The sequence below is a fragment of the Engystomops pustulosus genome, chromosome 3, assembly GCF_040894005.1.
Source record: "Engystomops pustulosus chromosome 3, aEngPut4.maternal, whole genome shotgun sequence".
Classification (NCBI taxonomy): Eukaryota; Metazoa; Chordata; class Amphibia; order Anura; family Leptodactylidae; genus Engystomops; species Engystomops pustulosus.
In genome coordinates, this window is record NC_092413.1 from 103,179,362 (window position 1) to 103,195,017 (window position 15,656).

Consider the following 15,656-nt stretch of genomic DNA (forward strand, 5'->3'; position numbering starts at 1 on the left):
TCACTTTTTATGTGCCTTTTATGAGGTCAGATGTGAAAATTTCATAATTTTTTAGATTTTTTTGCACTTTAAGGCATTCACCATATGGGTTCAGTGACAATTTTATTTTATTGTACGGTTTGTTACGGATGTGGTGATACCCAATATGTTCTTACAGCACGATCTAACAGTGCAGCTGTCAGCCTTTGCATTCGGCATAGGCTGACAGCAGCACTGTTAGATCGTGCTGTAAGAACGATCCTAATAGGCTGCTGAAGGCAGGTCCTTAACGGATTTCATGGTTGCCATGGCAATGATTAACCCCTCCATGCCCTGCACAGAGGTTCCAAGTCATCGCGCCAATGCACTATAGACACTGGCCGCAGCGTCTACGTTGTTAAACAGCCGGATTGCGATAGTATGCAATTTTAAAACTGCACATAAATAGAAGAGTTAAAACCAGACAGCCTCAGGTCTTTGTACAACATGGCTGGTTTTTTTTCAATCATTCCGTTTATTGAAAGGCATATGCCAAAAAATAGAGATTACAAACATGTTAGCGAAAGTAAGTAGAGAGACCATTTGTGCTTGAGGGCGTTGGGGATTATACAAACATGTTTACAAGATACATATACAAAGAAACCCTTAGCACATGCAGGCACCGGTGAACATAGTACATGTGGCATCTTTTGAGACACAGCAAAACTTTGCAGGGATTCCAACATTCTCAGATACATTCGCTTGTCTACTATGCCAACACTTGCAAGGACAATTGGGATAAGTCTTATGTAGCTTAGCTGGGATGCAGTACCACCGGGAGAGGACTTTAAAGTTAGTCTCCTTGGCTTCCCTGTAGATTGAGAATCTGTGGCAGAGTTCAAAGGATTTTGACCAGTGGTTCTCAGAGAAAGTCCTCTCAAGTTCCCGTTCCAACGCTTTAGCATATGGAATGTCTGACTTATATAGCTCAAATCTAATGGAGGAATCGATGATTCGTTAATGCAGTAAAGATCTATGGAGATTCAGTTTGTTTTTGTGTGTATTGTAAAAGTTCTGCACTTGGGTGTATTCCCATTTAGTTTAAGTGGGATAGGTCTCAACCGCTGTCGTCTCCCCCAGCAGCGATTTGAATAGTAGTGTAGGTTTCTTTGACAAGGGCGCTAGAAAGTCTCGGTGGCATTCAGGTGGGAAGTCAAAGTGGTCAATAACTGAAGTCATTGGGTCATCTGCAGTACGTAGTTGTGAGGCTTTCCTTGCGCGTTTCAGTGTTTTTAAGACCTAATTGGTTACATAGGGCAATCTGACTAGTTGATGGTCATGTGCTAAAAACGTAGGTGACCAAGGGAGAGTTGTAAGAGCGACTGCAGAGAGAGTAGGCTTTCTAGTTTTACCCACAGCTTTTCTGCACTAGCGTGGACTAGGACCTGTGCCATAACCATCGCCATGTAGTATGCTTCAAAATTGGGTAAACCCAGGCCACCCTGTAGCTTCCTTCTGATTGTTCTTCTGACCATCCTAGGTGGGGACGCGCTCCTGTGGAAGTGATTTGCTACTTTTTGAAGCTTACCGAAGAATTGGCTAGGCAGTGTCAGAAGTTTTGTCTGAAATAAGTACAGCAACTTTGGCATTCTTAGAGTGGATAGCTTCTGGTAGGTGCTTGATTACTAGGGCGTAGGGAAGGGGTGACAATGGGCAGCCTTGGGGCGTGCCATTGTCAATAGTGAACGAGGAAGACAGCGTGCCATCAACCTGAACTTGAGCGTGTGGGGAGTTGTATAGTGCTCATATCATATTCAGAACCATATACAGCTTAGGATATGGATTTGTTTCTCACCACACCATGAAGAGGAGAGTAATGCAGATATCTGTCCTCCAGAGAGCAAGGGCGAAGAGTGGTCAGGATAGCTGTGGTTCAGTCAGGCAAAGACATTAATGGGGGTGGGGGAGGTTCAGCTCCTGTAGGAAAGCAGTTAGATCCTCCGGGTGTGTCAGATTCTTGAGCTGTACTCGAGTGGGTGCGAAAGGGCATAGGGTAAAGCCCCATGCTCCTGTAGGAGGGTGAGGTGTTTGATGTGGTGTACGTTGAGAGAGATCTGGGAATAGGTTAGTCCTCGCACCATTGAAGATAAGTTCACCTTTAGCCCTTGCTCTTTGAATTATATGTTCTTTGACTTTGTAGAAGTAGAAGATCACATCTCTTGGCTTGGGGAAGTCTGTGCTCCTTGATCTCAGCGCCCAATCTCAATATGTGTGTCGATCGTACGGCCTAGTAGAACAAGGTAGGGCTGGTGGGTCACTTCTGGGAGGTCGTGTATTCTCATATTGTTGTGGCAATTACGGTTTTGGATATCATCTAAGTGCACAGCCAGGTGATGTTGTCAATGACCGCATACAAGATTTCTGTTTTCAATGTCTTCTCACACCATTTGTAGGTCTCTGTTCCACGCTCTCTTGAGGTCAGATGCTACATTATCTATGTACCTCTTGGAGGGTGTGGTGTCCCTTTAAAGTCATAGCAGCAACTTCTGGTGAAGGAATATCAAGGGCCATTGTGGAGAGGATTCCTACCCCAGTAGGTGCTTGTCCCAGAGGAGCCATGTTATATAGGTGTGTGGGGTTTAAAAATGGGGGCACCAGCATTGAGAGGAGTCATTGGGGAGGTTGCCTGTGCTTCTGTTCTGCAGCCCAAGGAGCGCTTAGATGGTGGGCTCTAAGCGGCAGGTGGCATAAGCTTTGTAGTTGGTGTCCATTTGGCAGGTTCTGTGATGGAAAGGGGGGATCTCCATGCAGTATCTTTATTTTTTTCCCCTTGGATGGTATCAGGAGACTGTGCAGTGCCTCTGAGGCTCTTGTAGCAGGGCTGCCTTTCCACCCGCGTGCCTCTCGCTACACGGTCTGGAGGTGTAGATTGCTCGTGGAGGCGCAACAAAGTTTCGGATCGGCGTGGCTGATGTCAATGAGGTCTGGGCACATTTAACTTAACTTGTTAAAAACTATTTTAGTAGTATGTGCCCTGCCAGACTAGTACATGCCCTAGTAGCCTCTGCAGTTGATTTACATATTATTAAAATATAGTTTTTAACAAGTTAGGTAAGGTTCCCAATCCCTGGCTAGTGGGTGACATAGCAGTGCTGATTATTGATTAAATGTGCTAGCAGAGCTGAGTGAGTCATTGTGTCTTATATTTCATGACTCCAATCTGTCATTTCTCTCTATGTATCAGATACTAGTAGAATCTACAGAACCAAATGAAAGTGTAGCTTAACCCGGTCTCAGCACAGAGGAATTGTGAAGTGTAAGCTAGCGCCTCTCACATTGTTGAATTTTACATTGAGAAATAGGACCAAAAACAGCTAAGGAAATTATCAGTAAGCCACATAAGTAAGTCCCTGAAATACATAGAACAGCTTCACAGTTAGTTTTGCCCAAGAACATTTGTGTGTTAATAAATACTTGGCTAAGGAGTTTACCTGACTTAGCTTCCTGATAGAAAACATTCTTAAGAAGATCTGTGGCACTGGGATACTCCAAGAAGCGCTTTGCTTTCAGGTCTTCAAACCATTCACCAGTTTGCAGTTTCAGTGATCTGTAATCTAGAGGCTGTCTCCTCATTTTCCTACAAAATGCAATACATTGTTCATGAATGGTGAAAGTACATACATCTGTGTTTCTAGTGTATTAGGCTGCAGCATGCCTAAACTAGAAACAATCATTGATTACTTTATAACTAGATTGGTTATACCAATTTAACTACCTGGCTTTGTGCATTTGTAAAAAAGTCCTCCCGTATACAGAGCTTGTGTTTTTATAGCTTGGTTAGGGGTATGAAGCATTTATCTTGCAGCGAATACTATAGCCTCTATGTAATCTGTCAGGTTACCAGCCCTGCTGTGAACTTGTGGCTCACTTGTGAATTCAGGAAGGTTTTTTTCCCCATCAAATAATATCTACTGTATGTTTGAGAATAAAAAAAAAAAACCTAAATATTTATAACATTTCATAATAAAGTCACTTTCCTCCCAATATATCTTAATAACTAAACAGAGGCAATGCAACCATATAGTATACTGAAATGGAGGAGACCGAGTCTCTTGGTACCAGAGGCCATTGTTTTTAGACTTTACTCCAACCATCACAGTTACTGACATAGGGGGAGATTTATCGTGAGCTGGTGTACAATGGAAACCTCCTGCTGCAGCTGGAAGGGCAGCCGCCATGTTCTACCTAATATAGAAATATACCATATCCTGCGGATTTTCACTTGCCAAAGTTTGTACTGGAATGCCCGCACTAACCCACTCCTCTGCTAACTATGCCCCAACAACACCCTAATTGCAATCGTTGGCAGTTTGCAAGACATTGCAATTATTTAAGGGAATCAAGGACAGATTTCTGGCATAGAAGCCCTGATGAATGTCCCCCATAGTTTCCATTTGACTTTTCACAGTAAAACAATTTATCCATTCTATCCTTCATCACAGCCCTCAAATTATACATTTACATATTTTTGTAAATTCTGAAAAAAAAAAAAAAAAATAGTGAAATTGTGAGTGTGTGTGGAAAAAAAAATTATATATATATAATATATATATATATATATTAATTTATTTTTTCCCCTCAAATAGTTCTTGGCGTTTTCTTTTGCTGAAGTGACCTTTATTTAATTGCTATTTTTTATACTCTAGCCAATAATAATTAACTACAAAATGGAAAATCTTGAGCAAAGAATAAGATTGTATGCTCCCTATAAGTAATGCACGCAATCCATAGAAAATATAACACCATTAACCCCTTCCCGACATGTGACGTAATAGTAATTTGTTACGCAGAAAATAAGCCATCACACAGCTCTGTACATGGAAAAATAAAAAAGTTACAGATTTTTGAATGTGGGGAGTGAAAAATGAAAACGCAAAATCGAAAAAGGGCTGCAGCAGGAAGGGGTTAAAATACTGAATTATTTCAAACAATGTAGTAGCCATTTTACTTTAAATGTGTATTTGTTTCGTGGCTAGCACAGTAACCTATTTCATACCTAAAGTGTCCTCTGTTTTGGAGTAAAGGACATTGTATTAAAAACTTCCAATTAAATCAGGATACAAAATGTTTTATGCCCGCAAGCAGAGCACACACACTTGGCTTTTACTATGCAATGTAAATAGATCCTCAGACAATTCACTCTATGGTCCATTACATATAGAAAAGGCAATCGTAATCTAATAACCCCTTAGGGAATGGATGGTCTACACGCTTTCCTTACCTTCAAACTGCACTTTTTTTTTATAGACAGAATGATTAAAGTCATATATATTTGCCTTGGTTATAGGTTAAAGTGGAAAAAGGCTATAAATTACAAGAAAATATATGCCAAAACGTTTTAAGTAAATTGAAAAGTGGATAGTGTAAGTCAGTATTAAATGTTATCATGTAATTGTTATAAAAAAAGAATAAAGATTTAATCAATAAATATATTGCTGGGGGCCAAATGATTTGAGGACTGCAAATTTTCCATCAGCCAAATTCAGAAGAGTGTTTCTCTCCATTCACCTCAACAGATAACAAAAATCTGGATTTTTATGTATAGATTACCTGCATGTTACACTGCAAGCCCTTGTATTTGTTAAATGTTGCATTGCAAAGTTTGAAAGTTACAGGTGAAATCTACTGCAATAAGGTATATGCCAGCTGGTTTTATTCCTTAACCCCTCAGAAACACAAAACTAATAACTAATGATAAGCAAACATGTGTCAATTTTCCGGATCTTCATTTGGGAAAAGGTACAACGCTGCTTGATTGACTGCTTAAACAACCAATCAAACAACAGCCAGCCCTTCAGCAAACTATATGCATGTTCTCTGTAGGCATGCCTGTGAATTGCGGGGCTGGACATGTGACTCTGCAGTATAAGAGCATAGTCCCTTGTCACAGGGTCACAGACGCCATTACAAATAACAGATCTAGGGAGGGCTTGCTGCTCACCATAGCGTCAGTCAGCTAGGCAGGGACTTGTGAAACAGCAGCAATTGCCTTGGCCAGGGCACATATGTATATAGAAAAGGCTCATATTCTTAGGGACAAGTGGAAATATGATATATTTATAAGGGAACTGTGAAGAATTGCAACAGTGCAGGGATATTCTTACTGATTATACAGTAATACTTGCAAACATGAGACCTGATAAGCATTGAACCCTTTAACGACTTGGCCTTTTTTAGTTTTTTCACTTCCATTTTTCACTCACCACCTTCAAAAATCTAACATTTTTATTTTTCCACATAAAGAGCTCTGTAATGGCTTATTTTCTGCGTTACACATTTAACTTCATAGTGACGGTATTTAATATTCCATGGCATGTACTGGGAAGCAGGAAAAAAATTAAATCCAGTGAAAATTGTGAAAAAACATATTTGCGACGTTTTCTTGTGGGCTTGAATATTACGGCTTTCACTATGTGCCGCAAATGACAAGTCTGGTTTATTCTTTGGGTCGGTACGATCACGGGGATAACAAATTTGTATGATACATTTACAAAAATTAAGACCTCCTGTACAAATTTTTTTGGGGGGATTTTGTCATCTTCTGGCGCCAATAACTTTTTCATACTTTGGTGCCCGGAGATGTGGATGGTTTCATTTTTTGCGACTTTTGATGGTGTTTTCATTGCTATAATTTTAAGGACTGTGTGACCTTTTGACCACTTTTTATACATTTTTTAATATTTTTCAAAATGGCAAAAAAAACACGGCTATACCTAATGTGTTTATGATTTTTACTGTTTATTAATATTTATATCAGTTCTAGGGAAAGGGGGGTGATTTGAATTTTTAGGTTTTTTTTAAAACTTTTTTTTATTTTTACTACTTTTCAGACTCCCTAGGGTACTTTAACCTTTAACCCTAGGTTGTCTTATCGATCCTATCATATACTGCCATACTGCATACTGCAGTATGGCAGTATATGGGGATTTTCCTTCTCATTCATTACAATGTGCTAGGCTGTAGGTCAGCCCTCCTGTCCCCATAAGGCATAAAGTGACTCACCTGGTGGAGGATTATTTGTCCACATGTCTCCAGTTACTGAAGGATGGTCCCCATTCAATTTCTGGGTAGGAATAGTGGACCTGTGGCCAAAGCTTGTCCTCTATGTCTTGTGGCAAGTGTGCGGTCAGAGAGCGCACTGCCAGTGGTGCTATCAGTTACAAGATTTGCCTTTTTACAACCAATCTGGATAACCTAACCTTAAGATGAACAAAGAATGCATCCCAAGCGACTTGGTTTTGCCAGTGTCTGAATAAGTTCAGCATTCCCATAATGTAAACTTCACATTTCTAAATTCCGGGTTAATGGAACTTCAAAATTCAAAAAATTTCAATTTCAGATTAATAGAATTCAAATATATATTTTTTTCAATTCCACATTTGAACAACTGGGTCTAAACATTTAGAGTGCCTTTAACCACAGAGAGAGGGAGGGGTGGGTGGTTTTGCCATTGCTTATTTTACTGCTATGAGAATGACTGGGTCTGAACACCCAGAGATCCTTTCACTGCCCTTAGAAGCCACATTATACAGCCATTTTTGGGTGTTAAAATCCAAATCCCCTTTGACTTTAAAGTGGTTTGTGTTTGGCTCAAAGTATGTTCACGAGCCTGGGACCATGGGTTGCAAAATTCAGACCAGTTGCACCCCAATTTCGAACAACCCACTCATCTCTACTAATAATTGATTAGGTTACAAGCAGTATAGTGCACCCACCAAGTAACACAATAGAGCTTGGGGCTTTTATTTCTTTTAAGTCACACAGACAATCACTTATAATAGGGACACGTTTAATCTTCTTAAAATAGATGAATTTTATTCCATAATATTAAAAATGCAAAGTCTCATCTTGCATAAAGACCATACACACGATCTATGCGTTTCGGACTGATGGACGAGACTGACGACTCTTGTTTGTTAAGCAACCAAGACAAGCTTAGGAATCACTAGAGTTTAATCCCTGATGGCTCACTGTATCACATTATGCATCATGTATTTACTTATCCTCATCTAACATGTCCCTCATTAAATTCTGCCTTACTACATATAAGACTGCCTAACTCGTATGTGTTTTACTGGGAGGGTATATCCCAACTTAGAGATTATTCGGGCACAATGTCCGGTTGGCATTCAGATTGGCAATTGCACAGTTCATGCCGAGATCCTTTTAAGTGGGTTTTCCCTCCCTACCTGCTGCCAGGCCTCCTATATTATCAAGTTACGCCCTTTGTTGCACAAGTCCTTCACCACTTAAATACATAACTGGTCTGTGCTGCTCTCTCACTCCTCAGCCTACACTTTTCTTCCTCTTGTTCTTTTGCTCGCACAGAGATGGAGATCATGGCACGGTGAGATGACATCTGTGGGGGAGGGAGGAGTTGTACAGGAGCAGAAAGTAGGGGCTGAGCTGAGGAATGAGTGAGCAGAACAGACAAGTCACACTTATACAAACCAAAGCTAACCATGGTAATCGGCACATGATTCTGTCAGAAAGCCATTAAAGTTAAAACACTCAATTATATGAAAATGCTGATAGAAGGCACAAAGACATATTTGCAATGCAGGTGAAAGAAGTTTTTGCAACCTGTCTTTAGTGAAATTGAATTAGTTGTTGACAGGTTCCCTTTAATGCCAAGGCTATTTTCCCAGCTTCTGTTAATACAAGCTATAACTTTTTATATTTTTCTGACCCCATAGATATATAGGGTCTTGGTTTCTTTTTTGTTAAAGAGGAAATTGCTATTTTGATATTTTTTCTAATAAATATGTTCCTGCATTTATTGTGCTACCTAAATAACAAAAAGCCTTTTTCAATACGCATACAGCAACATCAAATTTATACTTTTTACATTTTTGTCAATGTGGCTTGGGAATGGGCTTATTTTTTGCATAAAGACCTGTAGTTTTTATTGGATCTACTATAATTTTTTTCTGTGATGGATTTTTTTGTGTTATTTATTTTCCAAAGTTTCTTTGTTATACAGGATAAATACTTTTATACTTTTCTAGCCTGGGTTGGTACAGCCATGGAAGAATGCATGTGAAAGGATACCTGTGACATCATTGGCATCCCCCAATTTCTGCTGCAGGGTGCCAATGGGTGACAGAGTGAGCTTCCTCCACCACCCACATGTTTGACTGCAATGTCCAATTTCACCAAGCAACAGATATTGTTTGAAAAATGAAAAGTTATACACTTTTCCAATATGCTTTCTGTATCAATTCCTCACCGTTTTCTAGATCTCGGCTTGCTGTCATTCTATATAAATCTTTATTATTTACTTTCAGTGGACAGAAATCTGAAAATGGTCACACAGGTGGACAGCTCATTAGTATCACAGAGAGTAATCAGAGCTGTGCGATATAACGAGATGTGCATCTGTGTGACCATGGTCACATTTCTGTCTACTGGAAATATAGAAGCTTTCTATAGAATGACAGCAAGCAGAGATCTAGCAAAGTGAGAGAACTTGAAACAAACTATATGTGAAAATTTTTAAATTATACAAACAATAAAATTAAATTTGCCAAAGTGGGAATACCCCTTTAAGGCTTAAATGAGTGTTAGCGCCGGGACAAGGCTGTGACAACATGGTCCAGATGCGGCAGAAGCAGGTATGCTAGGTCCTTCAATCTACTTCTGATGCATCAACTTTTTACAATGCTGTATTAGAAGTACCCTTAAGGGCCCCTGTTTAAAGGGGTTACTGAAATCTTTATGGGGCCTTATTCTAGACTGCTTTGTTTTCTACTAAAAGAAGAGAAATTCAACAGATGTATGAACAAAATTTAGATTTCTGTATGCTACAAAATGATATGTCATCTTTTACGTTAACAAAAAATAAATCATAGTATCATCCCTTTAAGAAATTATTTGTATAATACATTAAATGGGATAAAACATGGGAATAGTTTGCAGTTTTTACTAAGGTCATTTCATATATATGTGAATTTTGTTCTAGGGATTTGCACATTATTTCAAGCATTCACATGTTTGTACAACCTGTACTTGTTTAGCAGCCCTCATACATTGGTACCTTTCCATTCCACCTCCTGAAGTACATTTCATTGTGTTTATCAAGGATTTGCACTGTGCGGGTGGTCACTGTGGCACACAGTATTCATCATTCAATGTCAAACTTAATGATCAGCCAAATTGTGTTCACATTGGAAACTGTCCTTCATCCAGCTGTGAAAGCTTAGACACATTAACATCTTTTTCCCTTCATCTCCCAACATCTTTGTTCTCTCTTCAAATTTAATGCAGGGTTAAAAAACACCAATATAAGCCTCTCGACTTTCACCTTTTACCACCTTTATTCTGTCCAAATAGTGGAACAAAACTTTAATTTGTACATAATTTTTTTTTTGTAAATATTTTATACCTGCCATGAATAGGTTATTCCAAAGTAGGTATACTTTGAACATCAGTCATGTGGAAGACCCTAAAAACAGCAGTAGACTTGCTATAACTGACCTGCTATAACTGACCCCGAATTAAGAAAACTCAATTTAGGGCAGTTTTACCTCTTAACAATCAAGTGACCAACTGCCAACTATGGAAGCGTGTTACTACCAGCCATAGGCTAGATCTGATAGGCTTAATGTCAACGTAAAACTGACAGTTATAATACATTGCAATATCAACATTTTGCACTGTATTGTACATGTAATACCTTATTACAAGTCCTCAAGTGGGACACTCCCAATCAAGAATTATGCGGACCGAACATAACAGCCAGCCTATCATTTCATTATCTGGGATACTACTGTGCTGTGCCTGTATAGATCATCATCAAGGGTGACATCCCTGTTTTTTTACAGGTTTTTTAATGACTGAATAAAAGACAAAATGCCAGCATGTCCTCTATTGAGCCTTGGACAAGCATCCGAGTGCTCTTAAAGGAAACCTACCACTTGAAGTGGCAGGTTTCCGATGGCAATACCGGGCACCAGCTCAGGGTGAGCTGGTGCCGGAGCTTATTTTAGTTAGTGTTTTAAACCGCGGTATCGTGGTTTAAAACACTTTTTAAACTTTATAGCCGGCGCAGGCAGGTACGCGCTCGGCGCTTACCGTGTGCGCGGCTACATAGGAAGTGAATGAGAGCCGCGCGCATGGTAAGCGCCGAGCGCGTACCTGCCTGCGCCGGCTATAAAGTTTAAAAAGTGTTTTAAACTGCGATACCGCGGTTTAAAACACTAACTAAAATAAGCTCCGGCACCAGCTCACCCTGAGCTGGTGCCCGGTATTGCCATCGGAAACCTGCCACTTCAAGTGGTAGGTTTCCTTTAATTTTTTACTATTCCATTGCTAAAAATAAATTGAAAAACAGGGAATAATCCTACTGCATATTTTACATACACAGTTAACTAAAAAGTCTGTTTAAAGTAAAACTATTTCAACAATGCATCTAGTCAAAAGTAAAGTAATTTGACATCTACATGGAAGAAAACCAAATACTCTTTCTTGGTGCATCCCCTGCTGAGACAAATCTACGTATGCCTTAAGGCCAAAAATGTTTCCCAAGCAGAAAAGTAAATCGCTGTGATCATCTCATTATGCACCAAAACACAACACTTTTTCTTCTTTCATATTCTATTTGCCTTTGGAGCTGTGTATCTAGTCTCACCCTTCAGAAACATGGTAAAATACACATTTCCCATAAGTAAGTTGAAGTCTGCAAGAACCTAAAAGTTGAAGAGTTATGATGCTGAAAACGTGAATGTTAAAACTTAATTTCCGAACCCAGTAAAATGATTTCATTTACTATGTGAATGTCAGATGCTGATTATATTTCTTTAGTAAACATCTCAGGTATATGTAAACCTAACAGTAATCTGATTTTGCACTGCCGGGTTATTAAACAAAATCATATTAAGGAAAAGAAAATGAGCACAGCAAGTATTACTTTAAGGCTGTATGCATGAATTCACAATATGATTTATTATACATCATATAACATTATATGGTTAACTAAGCCAGCACAGGCCATAACTAATTTATCAAAGGCCACAGGCTAATGCAAATGTTTTCTGTACCCCTTTGGCTTTGTAAACAACTTGCAAGGCTTAAATTTATTTTTAACTTATCCATAAAATAGGAAAACTAAGAAAAAAAAAAAAGAAGAAAATAGAAAGACAAATCTAGTGCAATATTTGGGGCACATAGGATTATTGTGCAACGCTAAACCCGAAACCTCCTTTTGTGGTTTAAAGATGCCTAATTATATTCATAAAATTATATACAGTTAATAATTTTTATTTTGAATTTGATATTCTTTTGTAGCAAGTCCATTTGTTACTTTGTGCTGCATAATGTATTGTTGAAATATCTGACTTACTGCAGTCAAGCCAAGACCTGGAACCTGTGTCACCCTATTATCTTGTCAGATTCATTGGTTATAAGTTCATAAGGAGGATCTTGAATGGCTGGGAGCGAGTCACTAACACAAAAGCTTTAGATGAAGGGTAAGGAGCTGGAGTTTCTGAAGACAACAGAATGCTCATAGCACAGATTGTAGACTTGCAATAACTGAAAATGAGGAACAGACTGAATTGCCAAGAAAGAGTAGAAAGTTGACATAGAAAATAGGAAGTTTACGTGGGGCCTGATCAACACTTACCAATGTGTTGGAAACGTATAGGGCTGATTGAATCAGGTACCCTCAAGGGTGCCAAATGGCAATGCCACCATACAGCAAAAATCTTAGGTTGGCTACAGGTTTTAAGCTTATTACAAGGGAGCAACGTCATCAAGCTGCAGTAACATAGCTCCAGAGGTTAGCATATAACGAACTTACAGCAGGGCTAGGAGGAGTCAATTAAATGGTTGTCCAAGAGTAATAAAAAAATTAGTTAGGTGGTCCCCTGGGGCTGCATATATTAACATGTACTTACCTGTTTCGGCACTCTGACCCTTTTTGTTTTCAGGGTCATGGAAATTCCACTCTGACAGTTTCCGGGTAGCCAGTCATGCCCCCACCCATCACCTAACCCAACATCTGATACAGTGCTGGGACATGGTGATGGGTGGCTATGCTTTGCAGCCTTGAAGTTGTCAGGGCAGAGCTTCCTTTGTAAACAAACAGGCGCACGACATAAATGGACCATGATGTAGGACATCAAGAGTGATGGATAGAGTAAGTTCACATTTCTTAATTTATGCAGCCTCCCGGAGACCACCTAACTATTTTTCATTAATCACGGACAACCCCTTTAACCCGTTCACGATCCGTGACGTAATAGCATGTCACGGGTCGGCCGCGGGTGCATGGAGAGGGCTCACGCGCTGAGCCCTCTCCATAGCCGGTAAGTCTTTGCTGCATATTGCAGCAAAGGCTTACCGGTAACACCCGTGATCGGTGCTAGCACCGATCGCGGGTGTTTTCACCTCGATCATCGCCGGCAACGGCGGGCGCCGCCATCTTTTCGAGGATCGCCGCTCCCCGTGGCGTCATCGGTATGGCAGTATATGATAGGATCGTGCAGACACCCTAGGGTTAAAGTACCCTAGGGAGTCTGAAAAGTACTAAAAATAAAAAAAAAGTAAAAAAAAAAAAAAAAATTTATAATAAAAAACCCTAAAAACTCAAATCACCCCCTTTCCCTAGAACTGATATAAATAAACAGTAAAAATCATAAACACATTAGGTATCGCCGTGTCCGAAAATGCCCAAACTATCAAAATATGATAACGTTTTTTCACTGCGTTTAATCCCGTAACGGAAAATCGCCCAAAGTCAAAAATGGCACTTTTTTTGTCATTTAAAAAAATTTAAAAAATTCTTTAAAAAGTTATCACAAGGTCGAACAGTCCTAAAATTGATAACATTGTAAAAGTCATCAAAATCCGCAAAGAAACTACACCACCCACAGCTCAGTACACCAAAGTATAAAAAAGTTATTAGCGCCAGAAGATGGCAAAATCCCCCAAAAAAACTTTGTACAGGAGGTTTTAATTTTTTTAAATGTATGAAAACATTATAAAACCTATACAAATTTGGTATCCCCGTAATCGCACAGAACCATAGAATAAAGTAGACATGTCATTTGGGGCGCACAGTGAAATCCGTAAGATCCAAGCCCACAAGAAGACGGCACAAATGCATTTTTTACCAATTTCACTGCATTTGGAAATTTTTTCCCGCTTCCTAGTACACGGCATGGAATATTCAATACCATCTCTATGAAGTGCAATTTGTTACGCAGAAAATAAGCCATCACACAGCTCTGTACATGGAAAAATAAAAAAAGTTATGGATTTTTGATCATGGGGAGTAAAAAATGAAAACACAAAAAAGGGCCAGGTCCTGAAAGGGTTAAAGGCTGGAGAGTTATGTGCAAAATATTTACATGTAGGTACTGCAGGATGGAAAAATCTTGATCATTGTGTGAATGTAGCCAAAAAGTGCTGGATTATTAAAGAATATGGCCCTATTTGAATTATTCCTAGTTATAGTACATTTGGTTATTTGGGGCTTTTATTTTAAGAAGAAAATAATTTTATTGAATGTACACAAAATGGAAGTGTTACAAGCAAGTAAATGCCTGTCTACTAAATGTGACCTGATTACGAAGTTATGGTGTCATTCAGTTTTAAGCCATTTAACATTAAACATTTGGATTAAAGAAAATCTAATGGCTTCTAATTTACCCCAATAGTACACCTAGAGGCAATCTACAAGCATCAGTAACCAGAAACAAACAATTTGCTGTTTTGTGATTCGAAGAATACTGCAATTTTGCCATTTTCTCATGGCTTGCTGTGGATCCTAAACCGAAAGAAAAGATTTGTGACAAAGAGAAAGAACATCTGTTTCTGCAATGTGTGTACATGATTGTAATCAATCCTAAACACTACAATGCTACGGTATTACGCTGCAGATTTGACATGTTGAAATATATGGCAGAAAATATGCAAGTAATACAGAATATGTGCCGTTACCCTTGTTGTGTTCTCAGTGGCAGGAATTCTATCAGCTGGCGCCAGGTAGAGATGCTTTACAAATGTTTAGGCAAGTTTGTTTCTAGCATAATATAAATCCTAACAATTTTAAATATGCATGTATGTTAACTTAGGAAAACATATTCAAACTATTAAAAGAACAAAAGAGCTTTCCTTTTAGAATTTTTGGGGCAAATTTGGAAAAATGGAGTGTCAACAAATTTAAAGAGATCTGGTTTGGAGATCGGGGATATTCAGTTGGGTGGAGACTACAGTTTTATTATGAATAGGAAATAAATGTATCAAAAGGGTCAAGTTGGCATATTTTTAATTTTGTTGACAGCAAATCTCAAGCAGAGGCTTTGATAAAAAGCATGTTTACTTGGATTCAGGCAAGTTCATCCTGCACATTAAACCTAAATTTATTTTGAAATTATACTAAAGATTTCACTTTGTAATGTGGATCATTGGCCATTCTGTTGCATTTTGGGGTGAGAAAAGGACATCATCAATGAATTACACAACTAATCTGTCTATTAAGTAAAGAGCTTGTACATTGTTTTAGACTGGAAGGATCTTTAAAATCAGTTGTCTTTGTATAATGCTTTTCCCCCTATTCCAAATGTACCCAGTGCTTGCTATATGTATATATATATCTTTATCTTTTTTTCTAGACATTATGCTCCCCCACTCAA

General features: G+C 38.9%; 1 protein-coding gene across 2 annotated transcripts in view; it reads right to left on the reverse strand.

Moving 5' to 3' along the window:
- The window catches only part of LOC140121707 (uncharacterized), a 106,410-nt gene that overhangs the window by 78,189 nt on the left and 12,565 nt on the right, over window positions 1–15,656 (reverse strand). For both annotated transcript variants that reach the window (XM_072141679.1, XM_072141680.1), the window contains exon 2: window positions 3,450–3,595. In XM_072141679.1, coding sequence (XP_071997780.1) covers window positions 3,450–3,595 — 146 coding nt within the window. The remainder of the gene's footprint in view (window positions 1–3,449; window positions 3,596–15,656) is intronic.